The sequence below is a fragment of the Podarcis cretensis genome (assembly GCF_951804945.1).
Source record: "Podarcis cretensis genome assembly, chromosome: 5".
Classification (NCBI taxonomy): Eukaryota; Metazoa; Chordata; class Lepidosauria; order Squamata; family Lacertidae; genus Podarcis; species Podarcis cretensis.
The window spans coordinates 13,012,921-13,037,136 of NC_137174.1; the positions used below are offsets into that span (position 1 = coordinate 13,012,921).

Genomic DNA, 24,216 nt, shown 5'->3' on the forward strand with positions numbered 1-24,216 from the left:
TCCACCAGGCCGGAGCCAGTGTTGAAAAGGCCCTGGCTCTGGTTGAAGCTAAATACAGTGGTACCTCGGGTTAAGAAGTTAATTTGTTCTGTAGGTCCGTTCTTAACCTGAAACTGTTCTTAACCTGAAGCACCACTTTAGCTAATGGGGCCTCCTGCTGCCGCCGCACGATTTCTGTTCTCATCCTTTAGCAAAGTTCTTAACCCGAGGTACTATTTCTGGGTTAGTGGAGTCTGTAACCTAAAGCGTATGTAACCCGAGGTACCACTGTAATTTAGGTGACCCCCCCCCAGCTGTCAATGTTTCCCTTTTTTAAGGGAAATTCCCTTATTCTGAATAGGATTCCTCGCAAGAAAAGGGAAACGTTGACAGCTATGATCCCCCCCCCGCATGCTGGAATTGATGGTTTAACGTTTTTCTTTATTTCTGCGTTCCAAAATCTTATTAATTTCAATCGCACTCCAGTCGAGATAACAATTCCTTATACAACAACTGCAATATTAACAACTTCCCTTGGTATTGACACATTAAATGACATATGAAATGGGTAATAGATGGTCACTCACCTCAGGACGCAGAAAAGGTTGATATTGGCATTGTACACAGAAAAGTCAATGAAAACCACGCGAGTTCCCCGATTGAGCCACAAGTTTTCTTTCAGGACTCGGAGAGCTCTAGCGCTTTCCCGACGGGTCATTTTGAGATCCATGTAATAACCTCCTCCGCTGTAACTTGTCAGCCGGCCCCAGTGAGAGGAACCGTCTAGCTCTTCCTCTGTGTGGTACTGCCACCTGCACACAGAAGATGCAAAAAAGAGAAAGAGGGGGCTGACGGACAAAGCCAAAATGTTATCTATTCCCGACCCGGGATGCCATGTGCATATTGCACATGAATTTCCCCCCCCCCTCAAAAAAAGATTTAACTTAATGCCCCAGAGGTGCACACAACCAGAACACAGTTCTTGGGACTCTGGCCGATATTCTTTACATCAAATATTTTCAGAACCCTTTATGCGACGTTGGCTCAGTCTGCGCCGAAACAAGGCATGGAGCGAATGCGCAGGCTTCTAGAACGGAGATTATGGCTGGACTCTTTGCTCCCTCACAGGACCTGCTCCTCCTGTTTGGCTCCATGGTTAGGCTTAGCATGTTATCTGAACCCCAGGTTCATGGTTTATCTAAAGGTAAGAACTATCACCTTGAAATTAACTTTGGGACAGCTCATTACTCAATGGTTCTACTGTGGGCCGGCCCATCTATTAGTCTCCTTGAGGCAGTTGCCTCAGGAGCCAGGCTGGGGACAGCTGGGAGAGGTGGCAGATCCGGGTGCCTGAGGGTCATGCCACTCGCGGACTCCTGCGCTTGCGTGGTGAGTTTCCACCTCCCCCCTCAGAAATAAAGACACAAGACACTGGAGTTTAAGGTTAATGGGCAAAATAGGCCACAACTTTATTGATTACAGGAATTGAGCGGTATTGCCTTAGGCATTGGTCCTATCGACTAACCAGCTTCAGCCTGCTAGCTTGAAGACCGGCAAGGGTTAACCACCAGTAGGGGGAGTCCTGCTGATGTACATCAACTAGGTAGTCCCCCGGGGTCACCGCTCGGGGGCGTGCCTTAGGCCCACACCTCCATAGGCTTCGGACAGGGCAACGCCCCCCGGAATCCTTTATCGGACTACCCTTCGATTTGGGGGAAGGTGATGGCGCTTCCTTCCCACCCTTTCATCTGCATAACAATACCCCTACCAATGTCTAACCGCCAATGCCGAGGAAGTTGTGACGATTTGCTACGAGGTAGGCGAAAAACCAAATGGCTGGTGCCAATTCCCAAGTGGAAAAAATCCTACCAGGCCCCTGGATGGCGACCAACCGAAGTCCATAGCAATGTCAGAGATCCGAACCTAACGGGTGGGAGGGTGGGAAAACCTAAGCAGCTGGAGGGAAATCCTTGGCCACGCCGGCCCTAAATAGGACGGGCCACGCCTCCTGGACCAGCCAATTGGCTGGCCAAGGAGATGAGGCAACCGAGGATTCCCCTAGTATCGCGGGGAGGGGGGGTGAAGCCCGCAACCCCACCTCCTCTCTAGTTCGGAAGTGGCTTTGTCACACACAGCTGCCAGTTCAGAAGAGCAGGGCTGCTGCCGGCTCTTTTCTGGCCTCCTTTTCTCTCCGTGTCACCTTCAGCGTGTCAAGGCCAACCCAGGCCACCTCCAGTCGCCTCAGGCGGCGGCAGAGGCAGCATGTGTGCGTAACAAGTGCATGCGTACCATTTTCTGTTTTGCCTCAAGCTGCAAAATGTCTTGAGCTGGCCTTGGTTTCACTGTTACCTGCTCCTAGTGGCTAAGAAACACCACCAGGCTGGGAATCACCTGTCCCTGCTTGCACTGATGGTGTCTCAGAATAACCTTCCTGACATCCCACTGGCTACCAAACCGGAGGTTCCCCCTCCCATGCCAACCGCAGACCCTCCAAAAGTGCCTATTTTCTTGGGGCAGTCTTGGATTTACAGAAGCCATCCTGGTTTCTGATTTGATCCTGGAATGTCCCGCTTTTCCCTAGGGCGTCCCTATTTTCATCGGAGAAATGTCAGAAGGTATGGAGTTATGTGACCTCCGAGCCAAGGAGATAAGTAACTATACAACCTTTAGAAGACACCTGAAGGCAGCCCTGTATAGGGATGTTTTTAAAAAGGGTTAATGTTTTATTATGTTTTCATGTATTTTGGAACCTGCCCAGAGTAGCTGGGGCAACAGTCAGATAGGTGGGGTATAAACAGAATAAAATAATAAATATAATAAAAATAGAGTGGGACATGCCTATTTTCATCAGAAAAACATTGGAGGATATGAAGGTGTAGACGTTACTTTTGCTTTCCAACCAGTGCCGGATTTACAAGCTAAACAAGCTATAGCCACCCCAAAAAATAAAGGGGGGGAAACTGGATTTACAGTGGTACCTCAGGTTAAGTACTTAATTCGTTCCGGAGGTCCGTTCTTAACCTGAAACTGTTCTTAACCTGAAGCACCACTTTAGCTAATGGGGCCTCCTGCTGCCGCCGTGCCATTGGAGCACAATTTCTGTTCTCATCCTGAAGCAAAGTTCTTAACCCGAGGTACTATTTCCGGGTTAGCGGAGTCTGTAACCTGAAGCGTATGTAACCTGAAGCGTATGTAACCCGAGGTACCACTGTACAGTTCCAAAATATAAGATAAAAAACAAATAAAATAAAACCAACATACAGCAACAGTGTTTTGTGTTGTGTAGGCTCCTGTGATGTAAGTCATGGGCCCCGCCTGCTAGCCTGCTCCCTAAAATATCACTGGTTTGCTCATTTCTTTATATAGGGTGCCTACATTCTGCATGGACTGGTTGCATAGCAACATGTGCAAATGGCTTTAGATACGTATTATGTCCATAAATTACCATATAGCATATATTCAACGCGAAAAACAGCGCCAATTTGTTGTTGACACAAGGGCAGCTGGACATATAAAGGGCCCCATTACCTTCAGTAGCTTAGGGCCTCATCAAACTTAAATCCGTCCCTGTTTCCAACAGTGGAGAGGATGACCAAGCTCTTAGTTTGTGAAACTCAAAAAAGGCAGAAGTTATGATCTACTCACGCTGTTCCATTGAGGAGCCCAAAGGGGGACCTGTCCTCCTTCTCCTCGCTGTAGACATCATAACAGCCAAAAATGTCTTCCTTGAAGTCTTCATGCACCACACACGAGTTGTTCTGCACCTTCAGTTGACGCAGTCGTGGGACCCCCAGCAGCAAGTTCTCGTAATAGATGTACGACTGAGTGTTGTGGCCTAGAGATTCGTTGTTGTACCATTTGGTCCAATACAAGCTGTCCAATAAAGGGCCTTGAGTATACTGTGGATATATGCAGAAAGGGACAAGAAGAAGGACATGAGATCTAAGACAACAACAACACACAGAATGGCCAGAGACTGGAAACTAGGGTTGCCATATTCCCCAAATCCACACAAAGTTGTTGGAACTTTTTGGGGGGAACATCCCCCCCATCAAGTTTTTGGGCTCTTCTTGGATTTTTAAAGCATTTTATAAAAAAGAAATCGCCCTACTTGCCATACATCCAGATTTCCCCAGACATTTTGCCGATTCAGCAAAAATCCACCCGGGCGCCATTTTTGCAACCCGATTCCCGTATGTGTCCAGGAAAACACGCATGTATAGCAGCCCTACTGGAAAACTGCCTTTCTCATATGACTAAATGTATTATTGGGTTCTGTTTGCAGAGATTCTCAGTTTAAAAGGGGATGGGGAGCAGTTTGGACTCTCCTTGTATAACAGGCCTCTCTAAAAGGTTGGAGAGTAGAGCCAAGTTGGGAGTGCAAGCAGATAAGAGTTATGACTCTGAGCAGCCAAGGGTGGGAGGGTCCCTTTGTGTGTGCTGGGGGAAGTATCTTTGCCAACGGGCTACTAGCTGACATGTGCACAAATTGCTAACGCATGATGGCATGGGCTGTGTGTACATTTTCTCACATAGCTCAATGTGCAGTCACCAACACAACTGACTCCCAAGTCCAGGAAGGCTTGATGTCTATACAAATTGAAAAGGAACCCTGATCAGCTGGGATGAATACGTTGTTCTATTTCTGGCCTGGGTCTCTATCCTTCGTAAGTCCATACCATTCATTTTCTCCCTTCATTTGAATGTTTAAAAAAGATTCTTCAAAGATTGTTTTTAAATACACATTTCGTCACAAAAATACATATTTAAACATGTATTTTATAGCAGTATTTTAAAGTGCACATTTAAACCTAAAATGCACACATTTCTTCTTTTTTAAACATTTTTGGAGCTAAGAACTGTTTTGCAAAGTTCGGAGAGCTGCAAAGTCCAAAGAATGGTTGCATTTTGATCCACGTGTCCCGGAGGCACAAATTTGCTTTCAAATGTGGACCGAATGAAAATTCTCCCCCGTTCCTGCTAATCCATTTTGAGCTGTTGGATGAACAGCTTTCAGCTGAACCTGTGCCGATTTGTAACGGCCAGTTCAAGCCAGTTAGTTATGATAGGCCAATTTACGAGAGCCACTTTCAGTTTGCTAGGAAAAATCTGACACAGGAAACACAGAGCTTGTTGGTTACTCACTCGCCAAAAGTCAGCCATGCTTCCAATCTCCTGGAAGGAGATACCACTGTCCGTAGGAGTTTCCAAGAAGAGTTCGGACATCACTTTGGTGTAGTAATAGGCATTTGAACTTGTCATCCCATAAGTCACTAGAGATAAATCAGGTTGGGGAAAACAGCACGCAATTCAATAGGATTTAGACATTCATTCCACCTGACTGGCTTAAGTACGCAATATTAGAGTGGGAAGGTAAGCTTTATTATACTGATAAGCTGGAAGAATGCAGATATGATCCCCAATGATCAATGGATTGACAGTATGACAACACTTATAAAGTATGAACAGACTGCTTAAAGATTTAGATTTTGTTTGGATAAATATTACAACATTTGGAAAGAGTTCGTACGGGGCGAAGTATGCAATTAATGTCTACATACATATTAGGGTAATAACACTATATAAGAATACATGGGAGTATATTATATTGCTGGTGGGGCTGTGGTCTAAATCACTGAGCCTCTTAGGCTTGCTGATCGGAAGGTCGGTGGTTCGAATCCACTCGACGGAGTAAGCTCCCATTGCTCTGTCCCAGCTCCTGCCAATCTAGGAGTTCAAAAGCATGCCAGCGCAAGTAGATAGGTACCACTGTGGCGGGAAGGTAAACAGCGTTTCCATGCGCTCTGATTTCTGCCACAGTGTTCCATTGCTCCAGAAGTGGTTTAGTCATGCTGGCCACATGACACAGAAAGCTGTCTGCGGACAAACGCCGGCTCCCTCAGCCTGAAAGCGAGATGACTGCCACAACCCCATAGTCACCTTTGACTGGACTTAACCATCCAGGGGTCCTTTACCTTTTTACCTGATATACACACACTTTTTCCTCACGCCCCACTTTTTTTCTCTGTATCGTTTTATTTCTTAAAAAATGAAATTCTTTCAATAAAATATTAATATTTTTTAAAATTGGCATTTATTATTAGAGTATCTCGAGGCAGGAATGGGAAGGGGTTTGAGTGACAGGAAAATCTTTCTTAGGCAGCATCGATGATACAGAATTTACAACAAAGCATGTTCTCCTTCATGGAGAGCACGTGTTGCGGTGGGGGCTGCCAGGACACTCCAAAGTTGGGGGCGGGCTAATTGATCGTTGGCCACTGATGCGATTGGGGCTTCCCTTGTTGTTGGGAAGAAGTTAATGTTGCCATTTATTGATTGACAGCCAGAAATAGTAAAACTCCTTGCACGAGGCTAGGGCTTTCTCTTTTCGCCAGTGCATTGGATTGCCCGTCCCTCCCTCCCTAGAATAGGGTTGTTTGCTTTGACCTTGCTATGCCTGTCATGGGGTCGTCTGCTTTGGAGTGGGGGCCTGGTAGGAATTTTGTCCATCTGGCTGATTGGCTGGGGCCATTTGGTTTTTGCCTACTGCGTAGCAAATCGTCACAACTTGTAAGGTTCGCAGTTAGGCATTGGTTTATGATTTGGTTGGTTGAGGGGCATGGATTGGCTGTGCCTGCCCCTCTAATGCTGCTGCTGCAAGGGATTCCGTTAAAGGAATTGGGAGCTAACTATTGCTTGTCCACTCTGAAAAGGGGGCTAGGGCCATAGCAATGAGCTCCTGGTTGCATTTGGGGTGAGGGCAGGTTCCCTGCTCCGCGTAACCCCCAAGTGTATTCCCCCATTCTGACTTTCGCATCGTGCGGAATGTCAGTCTGTCTCCCATGGTGGGGGCAGATAGTCGCAACCAATGCCTACGCAACCACTCACAAATTTGTATTTTAATAAAGTTGTGGCCAAAATTATGCCAAAAATCTTAAACAAAAATTTCTGTCAAAACAAAATAAAAAAGTTTTCCTTCCAGTAGCACCTTAAATACCAACTAAGTTAGTTCTTGGTATGAGCTTTCGTGTGCATGCACACTTCTTCAGATACAAAGAAGTGTGCATGCACACAAAAGCTCATACCAAGAACTAACTTAGTTGGTCTTTAAGGTGCTACTGGAAGGAAAAAAATTTTCTTTTGTTTTGACTATGGCAGACCAACACGGCTACCTATCTGTAACTAAAAATTTCTGTGTGATGTGTGAGTTATTGGGGTGGACCTGGGGACCTCGACACGCAAAGGCAAAATCTTGATGGCGCCTATATCAATAAAAATATGAAAGATTTCAATTTTTATATCAAGAGGAAGTAAACAGCATTAGTAAGCTCTGTGTCTCAGGCTAAAATCTCAGGCTATCGAAAGCACCTGATCTACAGATTAGCCAGCATTGCAGCAGTCAAGGGTTGCCGCCCTCCCTTTCTGCAAAAAAAAATTATCCTTAACACATTTTACAGAGTTTCCGACATACAATAGATCCTAAAGGGACCGTTTAACGGGCAATGATGCATTTAGGACAGATCCTTTGGCATATCAGCATATGGTGACTGGGAGTGGCCACCGAGACCATATAACACCAGTCCTGAAAGACCTACATTGGCTCCCAGTATGTTTCTGAGCACAATTCAAAGTGTTGGTGCTGACCTTACAGCCCTAAACAGCCTCGGCCCAGTATCCCTGAAGGAGTGTCACCACCCCCATTGTTCAGCCCAGACACTGAGGTCCACGGCCAAGGGCCTTCTGGCGGTTCCCTCACTGCGAGAAGCGAGGTTATAGGGAACCAGGCAGAGGGCCTTCTCGGTAGTGGCACCCACCTTGTGGAACACCCTCCCACCAGATGTCAAGGAAATAAACAACTATCTAACTTTTAGAAGACATCTGAAGGCAGCCCTGTTTAGGGAAGTTTTTAATGTTTGATGTTTTGAGCGCTGAACTGGAGCAAACGGCAATCGCTCGAAGCCTAGAAATTGTGGGGGAAGTTGAAAACTACTTGGGCCTGTCTAGGCACAGAACAAGGGTGTGTTCGATGTAAAAGTATTTTTGTATGCCACAACTGCTGCACATATTTTACTAGCCAAGAAATGGAAAACACAAGAACTACCAACGGTAGAAGAATGGCAGATGAAGATAATGGAGTTTATGGAGCTGGCTGATCTCACCAGGAAAATCCATGACCAGAAAGAAAAGGAACACCAAGAAGACTGGAAGAAATTCAAAGACTATTTGAATATATATTGTAATATTAAAGATATGTAATCACTTGAAAGCATCTATTACGCCTAGGATTAAATTGGGATTACATATATATAAAAAAGAAAATGTACGATAAGAAAAGTTAGGAAATATGATTATGACTGTGATATGGTTTTATGAAATAATGATATTGGAAACTGCTATATATAAATACTAAGAAACTCAGGTGGAAGAGATTTGAGGAAGTCAAATAATATGTTTATGAAGATGGATTCCAATTAAGTGTTAGTTTATGTGGTGATTTGTTGTATTTTATGTTTTATATTCTTTTTTCTTTTTTCCGTTTCATTTCCCCCCCTTTTCTTTATTATTGTTACCTTTTTCTTCTGTTATGTTTATGTATGGAAAATAATAAATATTATTGTGTGGGGGGGGAGAACAAGGGGGTGTGTGCATGAGCCCTGAGCCATGTGACTAAGTAGGAGTCCATGTCTATTTTCCCTGAGTGGAGACTAATCCATAGAATTAGTAGATCCTATCTCCGTGTGCGGCTCTGGCTCGCCAGAGCAGCGATGTCACGCTGGCCACGTGACCCGGAAGTGTCTCCGGACAGCGCTGGCCCCTGGCCTCTTAAGTGAGATGGGCGCACAACCCCAGAGTCTGTCAAGACTGGCCCGTACGGGCAGGGGTACCTTTACCTTTACCTTTATCTGAGGTTGGTGTCGGAGGCCTCAAACACAGGCATTTCCTAATGTCCTCCCGACTAATCCGATTCACATGCTTTAGAGTAGGGCAGCCATAGTTACGTTTACTTCTTGTATCGGCCTGTTCAAAGCAGGCTCCCAAGCCAGTTCAGTTGTACAGTGGTGCCTCGAGTTCCGCGAGTCTCTTCGTCTAGCGGTTTTTTCGTCTTGCGAGGCAAGCCCATTGACGGCTTAGCGGATTAGCGCTATTAGCGGATTAGCGGCTTTTAGCGGCTTAGCGGATCAGCTGATAAGCGGCTTAGCGGCTTAGAAAAAGGGGGGGGGAACCCCGCAGGAACTTGCAAGACATTTTCGTCTTGCGAAGCAAGCCCATAGGAAATTCGTTTTGCGAAGCACCTCCAAAACGGAAAACTCTTTCGTCTGGCGGGTTTTCCGTCTTGCGAGGCATTCGTCTTGCGGGGCACCACTTTACAGAGAGTAGCAACGAGACGCAGAGGCATAGCATGGTGGGGGGAGCCAGGGAGGCCGTGGCCCCAGGCACACATTTTTGAGGGGACGCAATCAGGCGCCCGCACGACAGCTGAGGCATGGCAGCGGGTGGGTTTGTCTAGTGGGCAGGTGGGATAGAGGCAACGGGCAAGGACGAATGTGTTGGAGGTCGGCTCCGTTCACCCTCCATGCACCCCCCAGCATGCGCCCCCCACCCCAGCTGCCCAGTCCATCACAGGGGTGCAACACGCTGTTAAGTTGTGGGTGAACATGTCAGACAACACAGTGATTCTTCAAACAGCTCTTGTTTATTCACAGGCCAGAACAGAACAGAACTGAAGGGTTCAGCCAGCCTGCTTATATAGAGCTCCACTAGAACGCAACAGTAACCACTTTCTGTAACTATCCAATCACTGAACATCACTTTCAATCCCTCCTTTGCATATGTGGACCTGAGTGAAAACTATCTACAGTATCCCCCTGCTGGCCCAGGGTGAGAACTTCAGTACATAACACTTGCCCTGCCCTGGCCACCAGCAACCCACGCTACACCACTGGAGGACGGTGGCTGCTACTCTCAAAACACAGCCTTGGAGGTAATTTTCAAGGTAACAGATCTCCACATAGCATGGGTTTGGGCTACATTTGGGGAAACGGTTGCATCTCTGAAGAAACTGATCTGGATATCCGCTACTCCAGAGATTTCCAAACTTTTCATGTTGGTGACAGACTCCTTACACATGCATCATTTTGCAACACAGCAATTCAGTTTTACTGGCAAACCAGAGGTTAAATTAACCCTTTCCCAGCCCTGGGAGGAGCTCGGGAGGAACGTGTGACACACCTTACACCAGGGGTCAGCAAACCTTTTCAGCAGGGGGCCGGTCCACTGTCCCTCAGACCTTGTGGGGGGCCAAACTATATTTTTTTGGGGGGGAAGGGAATGATTGAATTTCTATGACCCACAAATAACCCAGAGATGCATTTTAAATAAAAAGACACATTCTACTCATGTAAAAACACGCTGATTCCCGGACCGTCCGCAGGCCGGATTTAGAAGGCGATTGGGCCGGATCCGGCTGCCGGGCCTTAGTTTGCCTACCCATGCCCTACACACTGCAGCCGACACACTAACTTGCCACAACACACAGTTTGGAAAGCTCTGATCTACACCAAAATGGGAGGTAAGAAGCTTCACCCTTAAACATATAAGTAAAGGTAAAGGTACCCTGACCATCAGGTCCAGTCGTGACCGACTCTGGGGTTGTAGCGCTCATCTCACTTTATTGGCCGAGGGAGCCGGCGTACAGCTTCCGGGTCATGTGGCCAGCATGACTAAGCTGCTTCTGGCAAACCAGACCAGCGCACGGAAACACCGTTTACCTTCCCGCCGGAGAGGTACCTATTTTTCTACTTGCACTTTGATGTGCTTTCGAACTTCTAGGTGGGCAGGAGCAGGGACCGAGCAACGGGAGCTCACCCTGTCGTGGGGATTCGAACCACCGACCTTCTGATCGGCAAGCCCTAGGCTCTGTGGTTTAACCCACAGAGCCACCCATGTCCCCTCAAACATATAGCAGCAGTGAAAGTTTTTCTTTCACACGTGAAGTGATATAAGGGCTTGTGTGACAAGAAATCATCAGGAATTATGGCTATAAACATGGTTTGGGATTGTCATGGCCATTTTAACCAAATGCCTCATCCATTCAGCAAAGGGATCAGGTTGTGCTTGCTCTGCTAAGAGAGGGATCAAACTTATCACATGCATGCATGCACTCAGAGACACGTAAGCGCTGCCTAAGCTGTAACGTCAATGGCAGGATTCTCAGTGGGGAGAAAACTCGATAGGCATCCTACACAAACAACACATTTTCAAAGCTCCTCTTTTGCCCAGGTCAGAACATCATTACTGTATGAGAAGAGTGATTTGATCTTTGTCCCCCTGTTTGCAAGTGATAACTATTATTGCCATACCTGTTCCGCCGTGGAGTGCATGAAATATAATCTGTTGCCCTATGAGACATCACAGGTGCACCTTTGAGATAACAATAAATCTTCCCAAAACAAACAGCCATTGTTGTGCCCACACAAAGTGGTTTAGTATTTGGCACACAGCTGCATTCAATCTACCCAGAGAGCACAATAGGAACGGCCATCTATGTTATCGTTCAGACCATCCTTCCTGCATAGTTCTTTGCGATGGAAAGGGGGGGAAACATCAGGGTGTTGTGGAAGTTCTAACCACGCATGTCAAATTCCGAGTAGATGCAAGAAAATGTGGATATTCCTATGAAATGAGAATGGGTCGTTCCTTCCACTACAACAGTGCCCCCCAAACTTGGGTCTCCAGCTGGTTTTGGACTACAATTCCCATCATCCCTGACCACTGGTCTGCTAGCTAGGGATGATGGGAATTGTAGTCCAAAAACATCTGGAGACCCAAGTTTGGGGAACACTGCCCTAGAATAAGGTTACCAGATTTTTTTTCCCAATGAATCTGGGGACACTTTTCAACTTCAGTAGGAATGATAGGATTTTGTATGGGGACTGATTTGTAAATCCAGGGACTGTCCCCAGGAAATGGGGACATCTGGTAACCTTCCCCTAGAAGAACCAATGAATTTGTGGGCAGGAGAGGAAGGAGGGGATACCAAGAAGGCACCATTGTTTCTCTTACCACAATCCAATCCAGGAAGCCAAGTTCAAAGCTTGTGGGTTTGGCATCATTTGAGACAGCCCCATGGTTACCATGGAGGTCATGAAGTTCTGAGCTACTCTCAACAAGGGTGTCCCAGTGAGAAGTCTCACTGCTTTGGGGCAATGAAGGGGACAGTATGCCAATCGGATTCCTGTTCTGTCCCAAACACCCAGCCTCAGAAACAAGCACTAGAAACTGGACACTTAAACACCTGATAACGGAGAGCTGGACCATAAAGAAGGCTGATCGCCGAAGAATTAATGCTTTTGAATTATGGTGCTGGAGGAGACTCTTGAGAGTCCCATGGACTGCAAGAAGATCAAACCTCTCCATTCTGAAGGAAATCAGCCCTGAGTGCTCACTGGAAGGACAGATCCTGAAGCAGAGGCTCCAATACTTTGGCCACCTCATGAGAAGAGAAGACTCCCTGGAAAAGACCCTGATGTTGAGGGCACAAGGAGAAGGGGATGACAGAGGACGAGATGGTTGGACAGTGTTCTCAAAGCTACCGGCATGAGTTTGAGCAAACTGCGGGAGGCAGTGGAAGACAGGAGTGCCTGGCGTGCTCTGGTCCATGGGGTCACGAAGAGTCGGACATGACAAAATGACTAAACAACAACAACAAGGGAACTAGGGTCCCAGTAGACTACAGTATCTCTGCCTCCTTATCCCCGGGGCCCAGTTTGCTGCTGCATGGAGAACTCGTCTTTTCAAAAGTCACCATGTTGAAAGGCGGGGTGCATGTGTAATGAACCAACACATCTAAAAGAATATTTGCCCCTCATTGGGCTGGAACCAATAATAAAAAGGAAAAGCAGCCCAGGCAAACTTACATAAACAGATATCCACCAAGAATACAATGTAGACCAACAGTTCGCGCAGTGTGGTCCTTACGTAAAGCTCTCGGTTCTCAGCGGTGTTTTCTGTTAGTGTGGTGCCCCAAAGTCCTGCAAAGAGAGAGAAAAGGGAAGAAAGTGATTAAACGTGCTTCTGTATTCACCTATTTTAGGTGCTAATCCACAGCACAATTGCCCCAGAGGGCTTCATCTGATGTGAGCAGTACAACCCCAGAAAAACTGAGTGAAAGCTTTCAGGGCTGCTCACAGGAAATACTGGGGGTGTATATATGACAGGCCCCAGCCCAGCAAGGACCCCAGATTCTTAGCTAGCTTTTCTTTCTTTCTTTCTTTCTTTCTTTCTTTCTTTCTTTCTTTCTTTCTTGTAAGTTAATTAGTCAGTTCTAAAGAAAGTTAGCCCCTTCATGGATCACTGCCTTGTTGTGGCAAAGGGGCTTGAATAACTCAGAGAAGCTATGAGCTATGATGCCATGCAGGGCCACCCAAGACGGACAGGTCATAGCCGAGAATTTAGACTAAATGTGATCCACCTGGAGAAGGAACTGGCAAACCACTCCAGTATTTTGCCAAGAAAACCCCGTGGACATAAAAAAGGAGAAGCTTTGAGAAGAAAGTGAGCGTTTCCAAGGCATGCACTGGTTCATGGGGTCACGGAGAGTTGAACCCGACTAAGACGACTAAACAACAACAAAACAAAGTTATAAAACAAAATGCAGAGGCAACTCTAAGGCTTCAGCACTTAGCAGGCAGCACCTTTGCTAAGGACACATAATCACTTCAACACTGTTGCCAAACAATCCAAAGAGGGAATGCTGACCACCCCCATCTGGGATTTGAAAAGGGGCCCCCTACCAGAGCAGCAACCCCCCAAGAGAAACTTCTTGTTACTGCTATTCTAAAGCTGAATAGAGGAGGATACTGGAGTGGTTTGTTTAAGCACCTTCCTTGTATCTCATTCACTCTTCAAGGGTGCTGTCTTTACAGAATAAAGCACAATTACTCGGCTTTGGTGTGTTGTAGTCAGAAGCAGGGCTTTTTTCAGCCGGAGTGTGCCGGAGCACAGTTCCGGCACCTCTAAGGACAATGCCATTGAAGGGTGGTGCTTCCCCCGCCTGCTTCTTGCCTTTACGTACTTCTGAGAAGCCCAAAACGAACATTTCAAGTTAAAATGGAAGCTGACCAGTGTGTGTGAGTCTACAGGAACTAGCTCTTATAAATTAAATAGCGGTTCTTATAATGACCAGCTGGAGTGGAAACCAGTAGCAGTCAGTATGGCAGAGCATCCCCACTCCTCCTGACGGTGAGGTCAGTGCAATGCGAGGACATTAGCGGGAGCGATTGGCTCTGCTACCGTGTTAGCACCATGCTGGTCTCACATTACCCCTCCTGTTCTACATCCTGGTAAGCCACAGTGATGCAACTAACCAGGGCCCAGGTGAGTGTCCTTTCGGCCGAGCTGACGGGACACATTCTGCTCCCCACCCCTTCCACTGAGGCAGCCTGACGGAGCTCATGCGCTCGACTGCCATTCCAGATTCAAATCAAATGCTCTTTCGTGCTCCCAGTGGTGCCAAACCTGAGTCTAAGAACATGGGCTGGGATCTGTTTGAACATTGTTTTCTTTCATCAAGTCGCTGTTTCATCAGCTAACAAGCTGATGAGATAGGTCAGACCATTAATGGCTTCTTCGTTGCCTTCTTCTTCTTCTTCTTCCTACTTAAACTTTCATCTGGTGCGCATGTGATTCCCCACTTAAAAGCCGAGTAGGTGTACCAACATCAATAGCTTAAGGGTTTCCATTCCTTTAATATAGTCTCAAGTGGTTCAGCTCTAAGGACACCTGCTATCAGCGATCTGTGATGGATATTGCTCCACACCCCTAATCAAAAGCACTAAGTACAGAACAGAACAAAGTGTGCTGTAATAGGGAATGCTAATATATCGTGCGAAGACAGGAGTGCCTGGCGTGCTCTGGTTCCATGGGGTCACGAAGAGTTGGACAAGACTAAACGACTAAACAACAACAACAAAATATATTGCGTGAGTGAAGCTTTTTCCTCCTTCCTACTCGCGCTGCAAAAGCTTCCTTATCACGACACAAGTCTGTCTCTGTGTTGAGATGGCCTCTGGAATCCTCACGGCCACCATCAGAATTAAGGCAGGGTTTCTGATTTTAGTCCATTGTCTGGAAGGACAGGGTAGTGAGTCTTTAATTCATTAATTCAATCTATTGGTATCTGTGAGATATGAAAGACATTGGGTTCACTCGCAAGTAATAACCCTCAATCAGCTATGTGGATCCACATGAACAAATAAACATGTTTCTGAATGCACATTCCCATCTGGATTCAGTCTGGTATGATAAAAAAATGTGTTGCGCATCGTGCAGTGTTAAAAACTCTACTAGTATCCGCAAGGCTACTAGTTGGGCTCATGGGTTTCTGGCTTAGGGATATTGTATTTAAAAGTGGTGGTGGGATTTTCCCCTACCCTTGACTTTTCTGTCTATTTTTAATACATAATGATTTCTCACGATCATCCTTGTTAGTGTATCAGTTGTCTATTATTTGCAGAATTTATGGGGGGATTATGTTCTTGTTGTTTTCCTTTCTGTCTTAAAATGCACCTTCTCATTAAAATATCCCTTCTCATTTCTCCAGGTCTTTCATCTCTCAGTTTTATCAGACCAACTTCCATGCAACTTTCTTTTATCTGTTGCCTTTTGATTTCACGGGTGCTATTTGATCAGAAAGTTGGGTTGCATTTTATCGCTTTACAGTCAAACCTTGGATCCGAAACGCCTTGCGAGTCCCAAATATTTTGGCTCCCAAACACCGCAAACCCGGGAGGGAGTGTTCCGGTTTGCGAATGTTCTTTGGAACCCGAACATCCGACACGGCTTCTGCAGCTTCCGATTGGCTGTAGGAGCTTCCTGCAGCCAATCAGAAGCTGTGCTTTGGTTTCTGAACATTTTGGAAGTCAAACTGATTCTGTTTGACTTCCAAGGTACGACTGTAATTATAAGCCACCCTGAAAATAGTTTCCTTGCAGATACACTCTGCAAATGACCATTATGAATTGTTCCAATAAAATATATATCCTGTACCACTCCCACTGATTTTCTGATTCCCTACAGACGCTTTTTCTTTTTCTTTTTCTTTTTACCAAATCTGTCAGGGGTGGGAGAATATCTGGCCGTGAGCTATGTGTGGGCTCTGTTGGTAGAGCATGAGACTGTTAATATCAGGGATAATGGACACAGGTATAGCAAGAGAAGATCAGAAAATATTCCTCTATGCCACAGGAGCGGCAAGGATCCTAATTGCTAAAAACTGGAAAAAAGAAACTGTGCCAACAAAAAAGGAATGGCAAGACAAGCTGTTAGAGTATATTGAATTGGCTAGATTAACAGAGGCAGTTAGAGATCACGCTAGACAAGAGTTTCAAAAAGCATGGGGGAAATGCAGAGAATACTTCACAAAACAGTGGCCTAAAATACATACCTGGACTTGTTTTGATTAATGTCTGCAGGAGGCTTTGTGGATACAGCGGTACCTCGGGTTAAGTACTTAATTCGTTCCAGAGGTCCGTTCTTAACCTGAAACTGTTCTTAACCTGAAGCACCACTTTAGCTAATGGGGCCTCCTGCTGCCGCCACACGATTTCTGTTCTCATCTGAAGCAAAGTTCTTAACCCGAGGTACTATTTCCGGGTTAGCGGAGTCTATAACCTGAAGGTACCACTGTATTTAAGTTACAATTAGAAAAACCTTAATAATTATTCATAAAGGAAACAGTTTATAAGAAGTAAATAAGTGGACTATATGCAACTGGCCGAGATGACTGGTAGAATCCGAGACCTGGGAGAGGAGAGGGTTGAGGAGGACTGGAGGAAATTCAAGATTTATTTACAAAAATATTGTAATTTGGTTGAATGTTAAGAAGGATGCTAGATCATAAATAACTGCCCACCACTGAATTAGATCTGATTTTGACGATAAGTGAGATTAAGGAAAATATAATTTTTTTTGGAGAATTGTTAGATTTTATTTAAATGAGCGGAGATAAGATTGTAAACAAGTGGGTAATTTGCTTGGAATTTTTTTTTTTTTTTGTAACGATGTAAGTGGGAGCGGGAGACGTGAGGGAGTCCAAAGAAGTGATGAAATTATGTTATAATATAAGTAATGTTGTTTATTATTTATGCATTTGTATTCAAAAAACTTTAATAAATATGTATTAAAAAAAAAGAAGTAAATAAGGAGGCCAGATACAGGATAAAGGAAGTCTTTTATTTCATTGTTTGTACTGTGTTTGTTATGCTCACTGTATGTTATGTTCCCGTTTAATGAGGGTGGGTTGTGTATTGGGGGAGGTGCGGTTTTTATGTTATGTTGTAAATAAAATTCCAATAAAAATTATTTTTTTAAAAAGAGAGACAATATCAAGATCATGGGTTCAAGTTCCACGTAGGCAAAAGATTCTTGCATTGAAGGGGGTTGATGACCCTTGTAGTCCCTTCCAACTCTACAATTCGACAATTCTGTATTATTTATTCATTTACCTATAATATTAATTTCCCTTGACAGAGACTCAGGGCGGCTTACAAATAAAAGCAAGATGCATGGAATGGTCTACAAAGGTTAATAATACGTTGCAGTTTCGTTTTCTACACACCTATGCCCAGGGATGTATTTCTAGGAAACATTCCAGATTATGTCACCTATCTGAGGCAAAGTGAGCTCCAGTTTCTGAAAGCTAAACAACAAGTCTACTAGCTTGTTGTTACTAAACTTGTTCGGTTTTACAAAATGAAGGAGGAGATATTAGTATAGCATGCAAGCCGACCTTGTGCATGTTTAGTCAGAAGTTAAGTTTCGCTGTGCAGAGTAGCATTCACTTCCAATAAAGTGTGTATGTATATATGGGGTTTGCAGCCGAACAGTCCCTGACCTTAAAGGGACATGGGTGGAGCTGTGGGTTAAACCACAGAGCCTAGGACTTGCTTATCAGAAGGTCCCCGCGACAGGGTGAGCTCCTGTTGCTCAGTCCCTGCTCCTGCCAACCTAGCAGTTCGAAAGCACGTCAAAGTGCAAGTAGATAAATAGGTACGGCTCTGGCAGGAGGGTAAACGGCGTTTCTGTGCACTGCTCTGGTTCGCCAGAAGCGGTTTAGTCATGCTGGCCACATGACCCGGAAGCTGTACGCTGGCTCCCTCGGCCAGTAAAGCAAGATGAGCGCCGCAACCCCAGAGTCGGTCACGACTGGACCTAATGATCAGGGGTCCCTTTACCTTTACCTTAGTCCCTGACCTAATTTTGTTTCAAAGTTTTTGTCTTCCCTGTGGCCAGAGGTATGCTGAAAAAACTGTGGTAACTTTTAATCAGTGTGTGTGTGTGTTTGTGTGTGTGTGTGTGTGTGTGTGTGTGTATTTATTAGTAAAATGTGATGCTAACAGCAACTGGGTGAGGGGTTCATCACAACCCAATGAAAATTGTCCTCTTTAAGGGCACCTTTTATCATATGTGGTGGAACTGTAAAAAGATAAAGGGATTCTGGGAAATGATATACAATGATTTTTAAAAAAAGTTTAAAATAACCTTTGCCAAAAGACCAGAAGCCTTTCTTGTAGGAATTTTAGGTGTAGATATACCGAAGGATTTGAGAAGACTGTTCATGTATGCGGCTACAGCTGCAAGGATGCTGTTTGCTCAGTGATGGAAAGAGGACAAGAGGCCGACAATGGCAGACTGGCAGATGAAATTACTGGACTACGCAGAGATGGCCAGATTGACTGGAAGAATCAGAAATCAAGAGAATCAAAACTTCAATCAAGAATGAGATAAATATAGATTGTGTTTAAAAGAAAACTGTAAACACTTTGGCAGCCTTTGAATAACACTTGCAATGTTCCAAAGACTTTGGATATATTGGAGGACTATAATTCGGATGAAATTTGATGAGCATTCCCTCAGTTCCTTCCTCGAAGTGTTTTTTTACAAAGACACTGAACAACAATGGGCCCAGGACAGAACCCTGCGGCACCCGAACTGCCACTTTTCCCCAGGTTGGACAACGCTCCAGTAACCAGAGGACGAACGTTGGAGCAACTTTTTCCGTGCCATCTCTCTGTGTTTCAGGGAATCCACAACCACTGTTTCAGTAAGAGCACAAGTGTCAGCCAGAGGTCATTCCTCGAGCCAAGGGAGCTGGAGTCATGCCCTGAAATTGCTTTGTAATTTACAGGTGAAGCCTACTTTGAAAGAAAAACATTTCTGGGCAGTGGAATGGAATGGCTCTGACACCTTCCTAGAAAACCAAGTTCAGTTCTGCTTTTGGGGATGATCAAGAGAAATCCAAAGACCGATGGTTCTATTCAAGCTGAGAGTCTCCACCCTTATATCGAATACGACCAGGGAGGGTGGATGTCTTTGAACCCAACATGCTGGGGCGCCCCTGAGAGGCTGGCACCCTGGCATGACGCACCACTAAGCCCTATGGGAAAGACGGCTCCGAGTCTAATATAATCTGTACTGATAATCAGTCACATCTAACCTGGAGCTGCAGTGTTCAAGCCACAAGGACTAATGGGAGCCGCCCAGAGTAGTTGAGGCAACCCAGTCAGATGGGTTCCTTAGAAACAATACAATTATTATCTGTCTATCACATCCATCTCATACATAGCATACATAGTTTCTTCCTTCCCATTTTATCCACATAAGATCTGTGTGAGGCAGGTTAGGCTCAGAGACTGTGACTGGCCCAAGGCCACCCAGTGAATTTCATGGCTGAGCGGGGATTTGAACCCTGCTCTTCCCAGGTCCTAGGCAAGCACTCTAACCACTACACTACACTACACTACACTACACTACACTAGGTGCTCTCCTGGTCCCATCGGACTCCAACTCCAACCAGCGCTAGGCTAAGGTTTTAGCAATGGCTCATTTATCATCTTAATGAAGACTAGGACATAGCCTGTGTCAAGCTTTGGAAGTTTCTTAGCTCTGTGAAATGGAGGCATGCAGTTTACAGTCTGCCTTGTGACCTGTTTCTTAGTGCCTGGCTCGTTGTTTAGTCGTTTAGTCGTGTCCGACTCTTCGTGACCCCATGGACCAGAGCACGCCAGGCACTCCTGTCCTCCACTGCCCCCCGCAGCTTGGTCAGACTCATGCTGGTAACCTCGAAAACACTATCCAACCATCTCGTCCTCTGTCGCCCCCTTCTCCTTGTGCCCTCCATCTTTCCCAACATCAGGGTCTTCTCCAGGGAGTCTTCTCTTCTCATGAGGTGGCCAAAGTACTGGAGCCTCAGCTTCACAATCTGTCCTTCCAGTGAGCACTCAGGGCTGATTTCCTTCAGAATGGGTGCCTGGCTCAGTACTGAGCAATTTGTTCCAAGATGTCTTGAAGGTTGTTTATTGGGCCTGTCTTAATCCTGCCCTTCCTGGCCAAGACAGGGGACATTGCCAGCTTTCTCTGATGCTTACTGTGACCATGTAAAGTAACTTGGTTCGCTTGTTGCATTTTAGAGCCTAGCAAAATTGAGAAGAAAATCAAGGAAGTCACCCACAAGGAAAAGACTCTCCCTTGGACCCAGAGCTCTGGGCCTAACTAGAATAACAAAGGCCAGTAGCAGTGTTTCAGTTTGGCAGTTTTTGCTTGATGTGAGCAGGAGGGAAAATCGTTTCAGCCTGTTAAACACGTCAAACTGAAGGCGGTGGTGATCAGAGCACCATTTGGGCTGATAGTTTGAATCGAAGGCAGCTACGGGAGAAACAGGACCCTCTTGGAGTGTAATGCTGGACTTTAACTGGTTTCTTTTCTCTTTTCTTTCTTTTACAGTACAACAGCACTGTTAAGTCAACAAACACAAAGCACTCCAGTTTTACAGTACAGTTGATGTAACATTCAAAAACCAAGTTCAAAACTCAAACTTTTCCACTCAGAAATTAAATTTGAAATGTTACAGAATGGTGTTTTTTTTTTTAATAGCTGTTCAGTGTGGGCTGGGGGATATTTTCTTCTGGCTCTTCAGTTTATCCACAAATTACTTAATCCCAGGCCTCTAATGGCTTCATTTGAAGTGAAGTTACAGGGAACCAGGCAGAGGGCCTTCTCTGTAGCGGCGCCTGCCCTGTGGAAAGCCCTCCCGTCAAATGTCAAGGAAATAAGCAACTATCTGACTTTGAGAAGACATCTGAAGGCAGCCCTGTTTAGGGAAATTTTTAAATGTTTGGTGTTTTGTTGTATTTTTAATATTTTGTTGGAAGCTGCCCAGAGTGCCTGGGGAAAACCAGCCAGATGGGTGGGGTATAAATAATAATAATAATAATAATAATAATAATAATAATAATAATATGTTGTTGTTGTTGATGATGATGATGATGATTTGGATTCCTGCATTTAAACTCAAGGGTCTACCATTGGCCCTCTCTTATCTTTGTTGTTTAGTCATTTAGTCGTGTCCGACTCTTCATGACCCCATGGACCAGAGCACGCCAGACACTCCTGTCTTCCACTGCCTCCCGCAGTTTGGTCAAACTCATGTTCGTAGCTTCGAGAACACTGTCCAACCATCTCGTCCTCTGTCGTCCTCTTCTCCTTGTGCCCTCCATCTTTCCCAGCATCAGGGTCTTTTCCAGGGAGTCTTCTCTTCTCATGAGGTAGCCAAAGTATTGGAGCCTCAGCTTCAGGATCTGTCCTTCCAGTGAGCACTCGGGGCTGATTTCCTTAAGAATGGATAGGTTTGATCTTCTTGCAGTCCATGAGACTCTCAAGAGTCTCCTCCAGCACCATAATTCAAAAGCATCAATTCTTCAGCGATCAGCCTTCTTTATGGTCCAGCTCTCACTTCCATACATCACTACTGGGAAAACCATAGCTTTAACTATGCAGACCTTTGTTGGAAAGGTGATGTCTCTGCTTTAACATAATAAAACATTAAACATGGGGGGGGGGGAATTGTGTCTGGATTTTCACTTCTTCGGAATATGGAATCACCACCTCGAAACCTGCTCCTTCGGGGAGAAGTTCAAATTCTCCCAGAACAGGGCAAAGCAAAGTGGGCAAGTTTGGGTGGAGGAGGGGGCAGCAGTCCCACCGATCTTCTCCATGCATCCAGCGAACGAACAGGACGGCACTTGCGGAAAGGGATAATGTTTGCCTCCAGTTCTGAAGATCTAATCAGTATAACTTGGTGCCTTGTTTTAAATACACAGTTGTTGAGATTCAGGAAACTGAAGAAGGAGCCAAAGGTTAGTCCTGGAAGGGAGGAGACGCAAGATGACTCCTTGCTCCACCTCAACGCTGCTTTAATTATGGTGATGAAATGAGGCTAGGGCCAGCCCTGTCATGTGGCAGCATGCGGCTACTGCCTCAGGTGGCAGAAGATGGGAGGCGGGGTGGGAGCCTGCCTGTTTTCCTAAGCTACCGGCAGCCATTAGGAAGGTGCCGTACCATTGCTGGTGTCAAAATAATATTTAACTCCCAACATAATGAAACAATAATAGGAAGGTTACCTGTTACAGTGTCATGACTAGAACATTTTGTTCTAACTTCTCCAGATGTGTAAAGAACCTGACTCATGAATTCCTTTTCAAGGGACAGAAGGAGGAGAGAGAGAGAGAGAGAGAGAGAGAGAGAGAGAGAGAGAATATTGTAACAAAAGCTGTGAGCCACCTCCAGTCTCTGCAAGATTCCTGGGGGGTCCAGGCACTCACCCAGAGTCTGTGTTCCTTTGGAGAATTGAGACACCGCGGAGAATTGAGACACCGCGGAGACTGCTGTAGCTTTAAGAAATATGGTTTATTCACCTATTTACACCTTCAGTCTCCATGGAGGAAGTCCAGATTTTGCAGCATGGCCATTTCAAGTGGGGCTTCTCCCCCACAGCAGTGCAGCCCTGAAGTCCAAGGCATCTCTCCCAGCCAGCCTTCAGCCAACCTGCACAAGATGGATCCCATTCTTTCTTCCTCCTCCTCCTTCTCAGAATACCTTGCTAAAAACTCTCTTTTCCTGTCACTTCAAACACACTGCTCCATCGCCTTGGCAACATCTGTCTCCCCAGGCCAAAGGATTCCTCTCGGATGGCCCATCAACCTCTTTTGTCATGGTAAAGGATTTGCTCTTCCAGCTAGGCCAACCAGGCTGGTTTGCAGAAGCCAGCCCAGGGATTCCTTGCAGGGATTCTGCAGCTTGTACTTCATTCATATCCCAATTTATCAAAATCAAAAATCGACCGTTTTTAAATTTCTAGGTTTTAGCGGTCTGTGTGTGTGTGTGTGTGTGTGTGTTCAGCCTTATCGATGCCTCCGGCCTTCACCCGACCACATCCAAGATCCGCGCTATCCAGCAGGCCCCCACCCCAAAGAACAAGACAGAGTTGCAGGCGTTCCTGGGGCTGCTGAACTTTTATAACATGTTCCTGCTCCACAAAGCCACTGTGGCTGAGCCTCTTCACCGACTCCTTAGCACAAAGACGCCTTGGGCCTGGGGTCATCGGGAGACGGCGGCCTTCAACGCAGTCAAGGCTCTCCTTTCATCAGACAGTGTGCTGGTACAGTACAGTGAATCCAGGCCGCTGGTCCTTGCCTGCGACGCCTCACCTTTTGGCATCGGTGCTGTCCTTAGTCACCGTTTTCCAGACGGAAGAGAAGCACCGCTCGCCTACTTTTCCAGGACGCTATCTCCGACGGAACGGAATTACAGCCAGCTCGACAAGGAGGCACTGGCACTTGTGCCTGGAGTGAAGAGGTTCCATGAATACCTCTATGGCAGGACTTTTGACCTCATCACTGACCACAAGCCACTCCTGGGCCTCCTCGCCGGTGATCGTCCAACTCCACCGGTCCTCTCGCCACGCATGCTGTGATGGACTGTTTTCCTGGCTGCCTACCACTCATTCATCGCCCCGGGAAATCGATGGGCCATGCCGACGCCCTCAGCCGTTGCCCTCTTCCAGCATTTGTGGAAGACCCGGCTCCAGCTTCATCGCTCCTTCTGATTGAGGATCTTCCGGCAGCGCCTGTATCGGCTGCCACTGTGGCCTCCGCGTCTGCCCAGGATCGCACCATCAGCCGGGTGCTCAACTGGGTGTGGAGGGGGTGGCCACAAGGGCCTTTTGCATCGGAGTTCCAGCCCTTCGCAACCAGACAACATGAACTCTCAGCTCATCGCGGCTGTCTGCTGTGGGGAGACCGCGTCGTGATTCCCCAGGGACTCCGTCAGCACATCCTGGAGGCTCTGCACGTTGGCCACCCGGGAATTGTCAAAATGAAGGCGTTGGCTCGGTGTTACGTC

At 46.1% G+C, this 24,216-nt stretch overlaps 1 protein-coding gene across 1 annotated transcript in view; it reads right to left on the reverse strand.

The window, feature by feature from the left end:
• Positions 1-24,216, reverse strand: part of PKD2L1 (polycystin 2 like 1, transient receptor potential cation channel) — a 53,676-nt gene that overhangs the window by 23,809 nt on the left and 5,651 nt on the right. Inside the window, exons 2-5 of the mRNA XM_079975141.1 lie at positions 12,897-13,010; positions 5,125-5,252; positions 3,625-3,878; positions 567-791 (exon numbers count right to left, since the gene is read on the reverse strand). Coding sequence (XP_079831267.1) covers positions 567-791; positions 3,625-3,878; positions 5,125-5,252; positions 12,897-13,010 — 721 coding nt within the window. The remainder of the gene's footprint in view (positions 1-566; positions 792-3,624; positions 3,879-5,124; positions 5,253-12,896; positions 13,011-24,216) is intronic.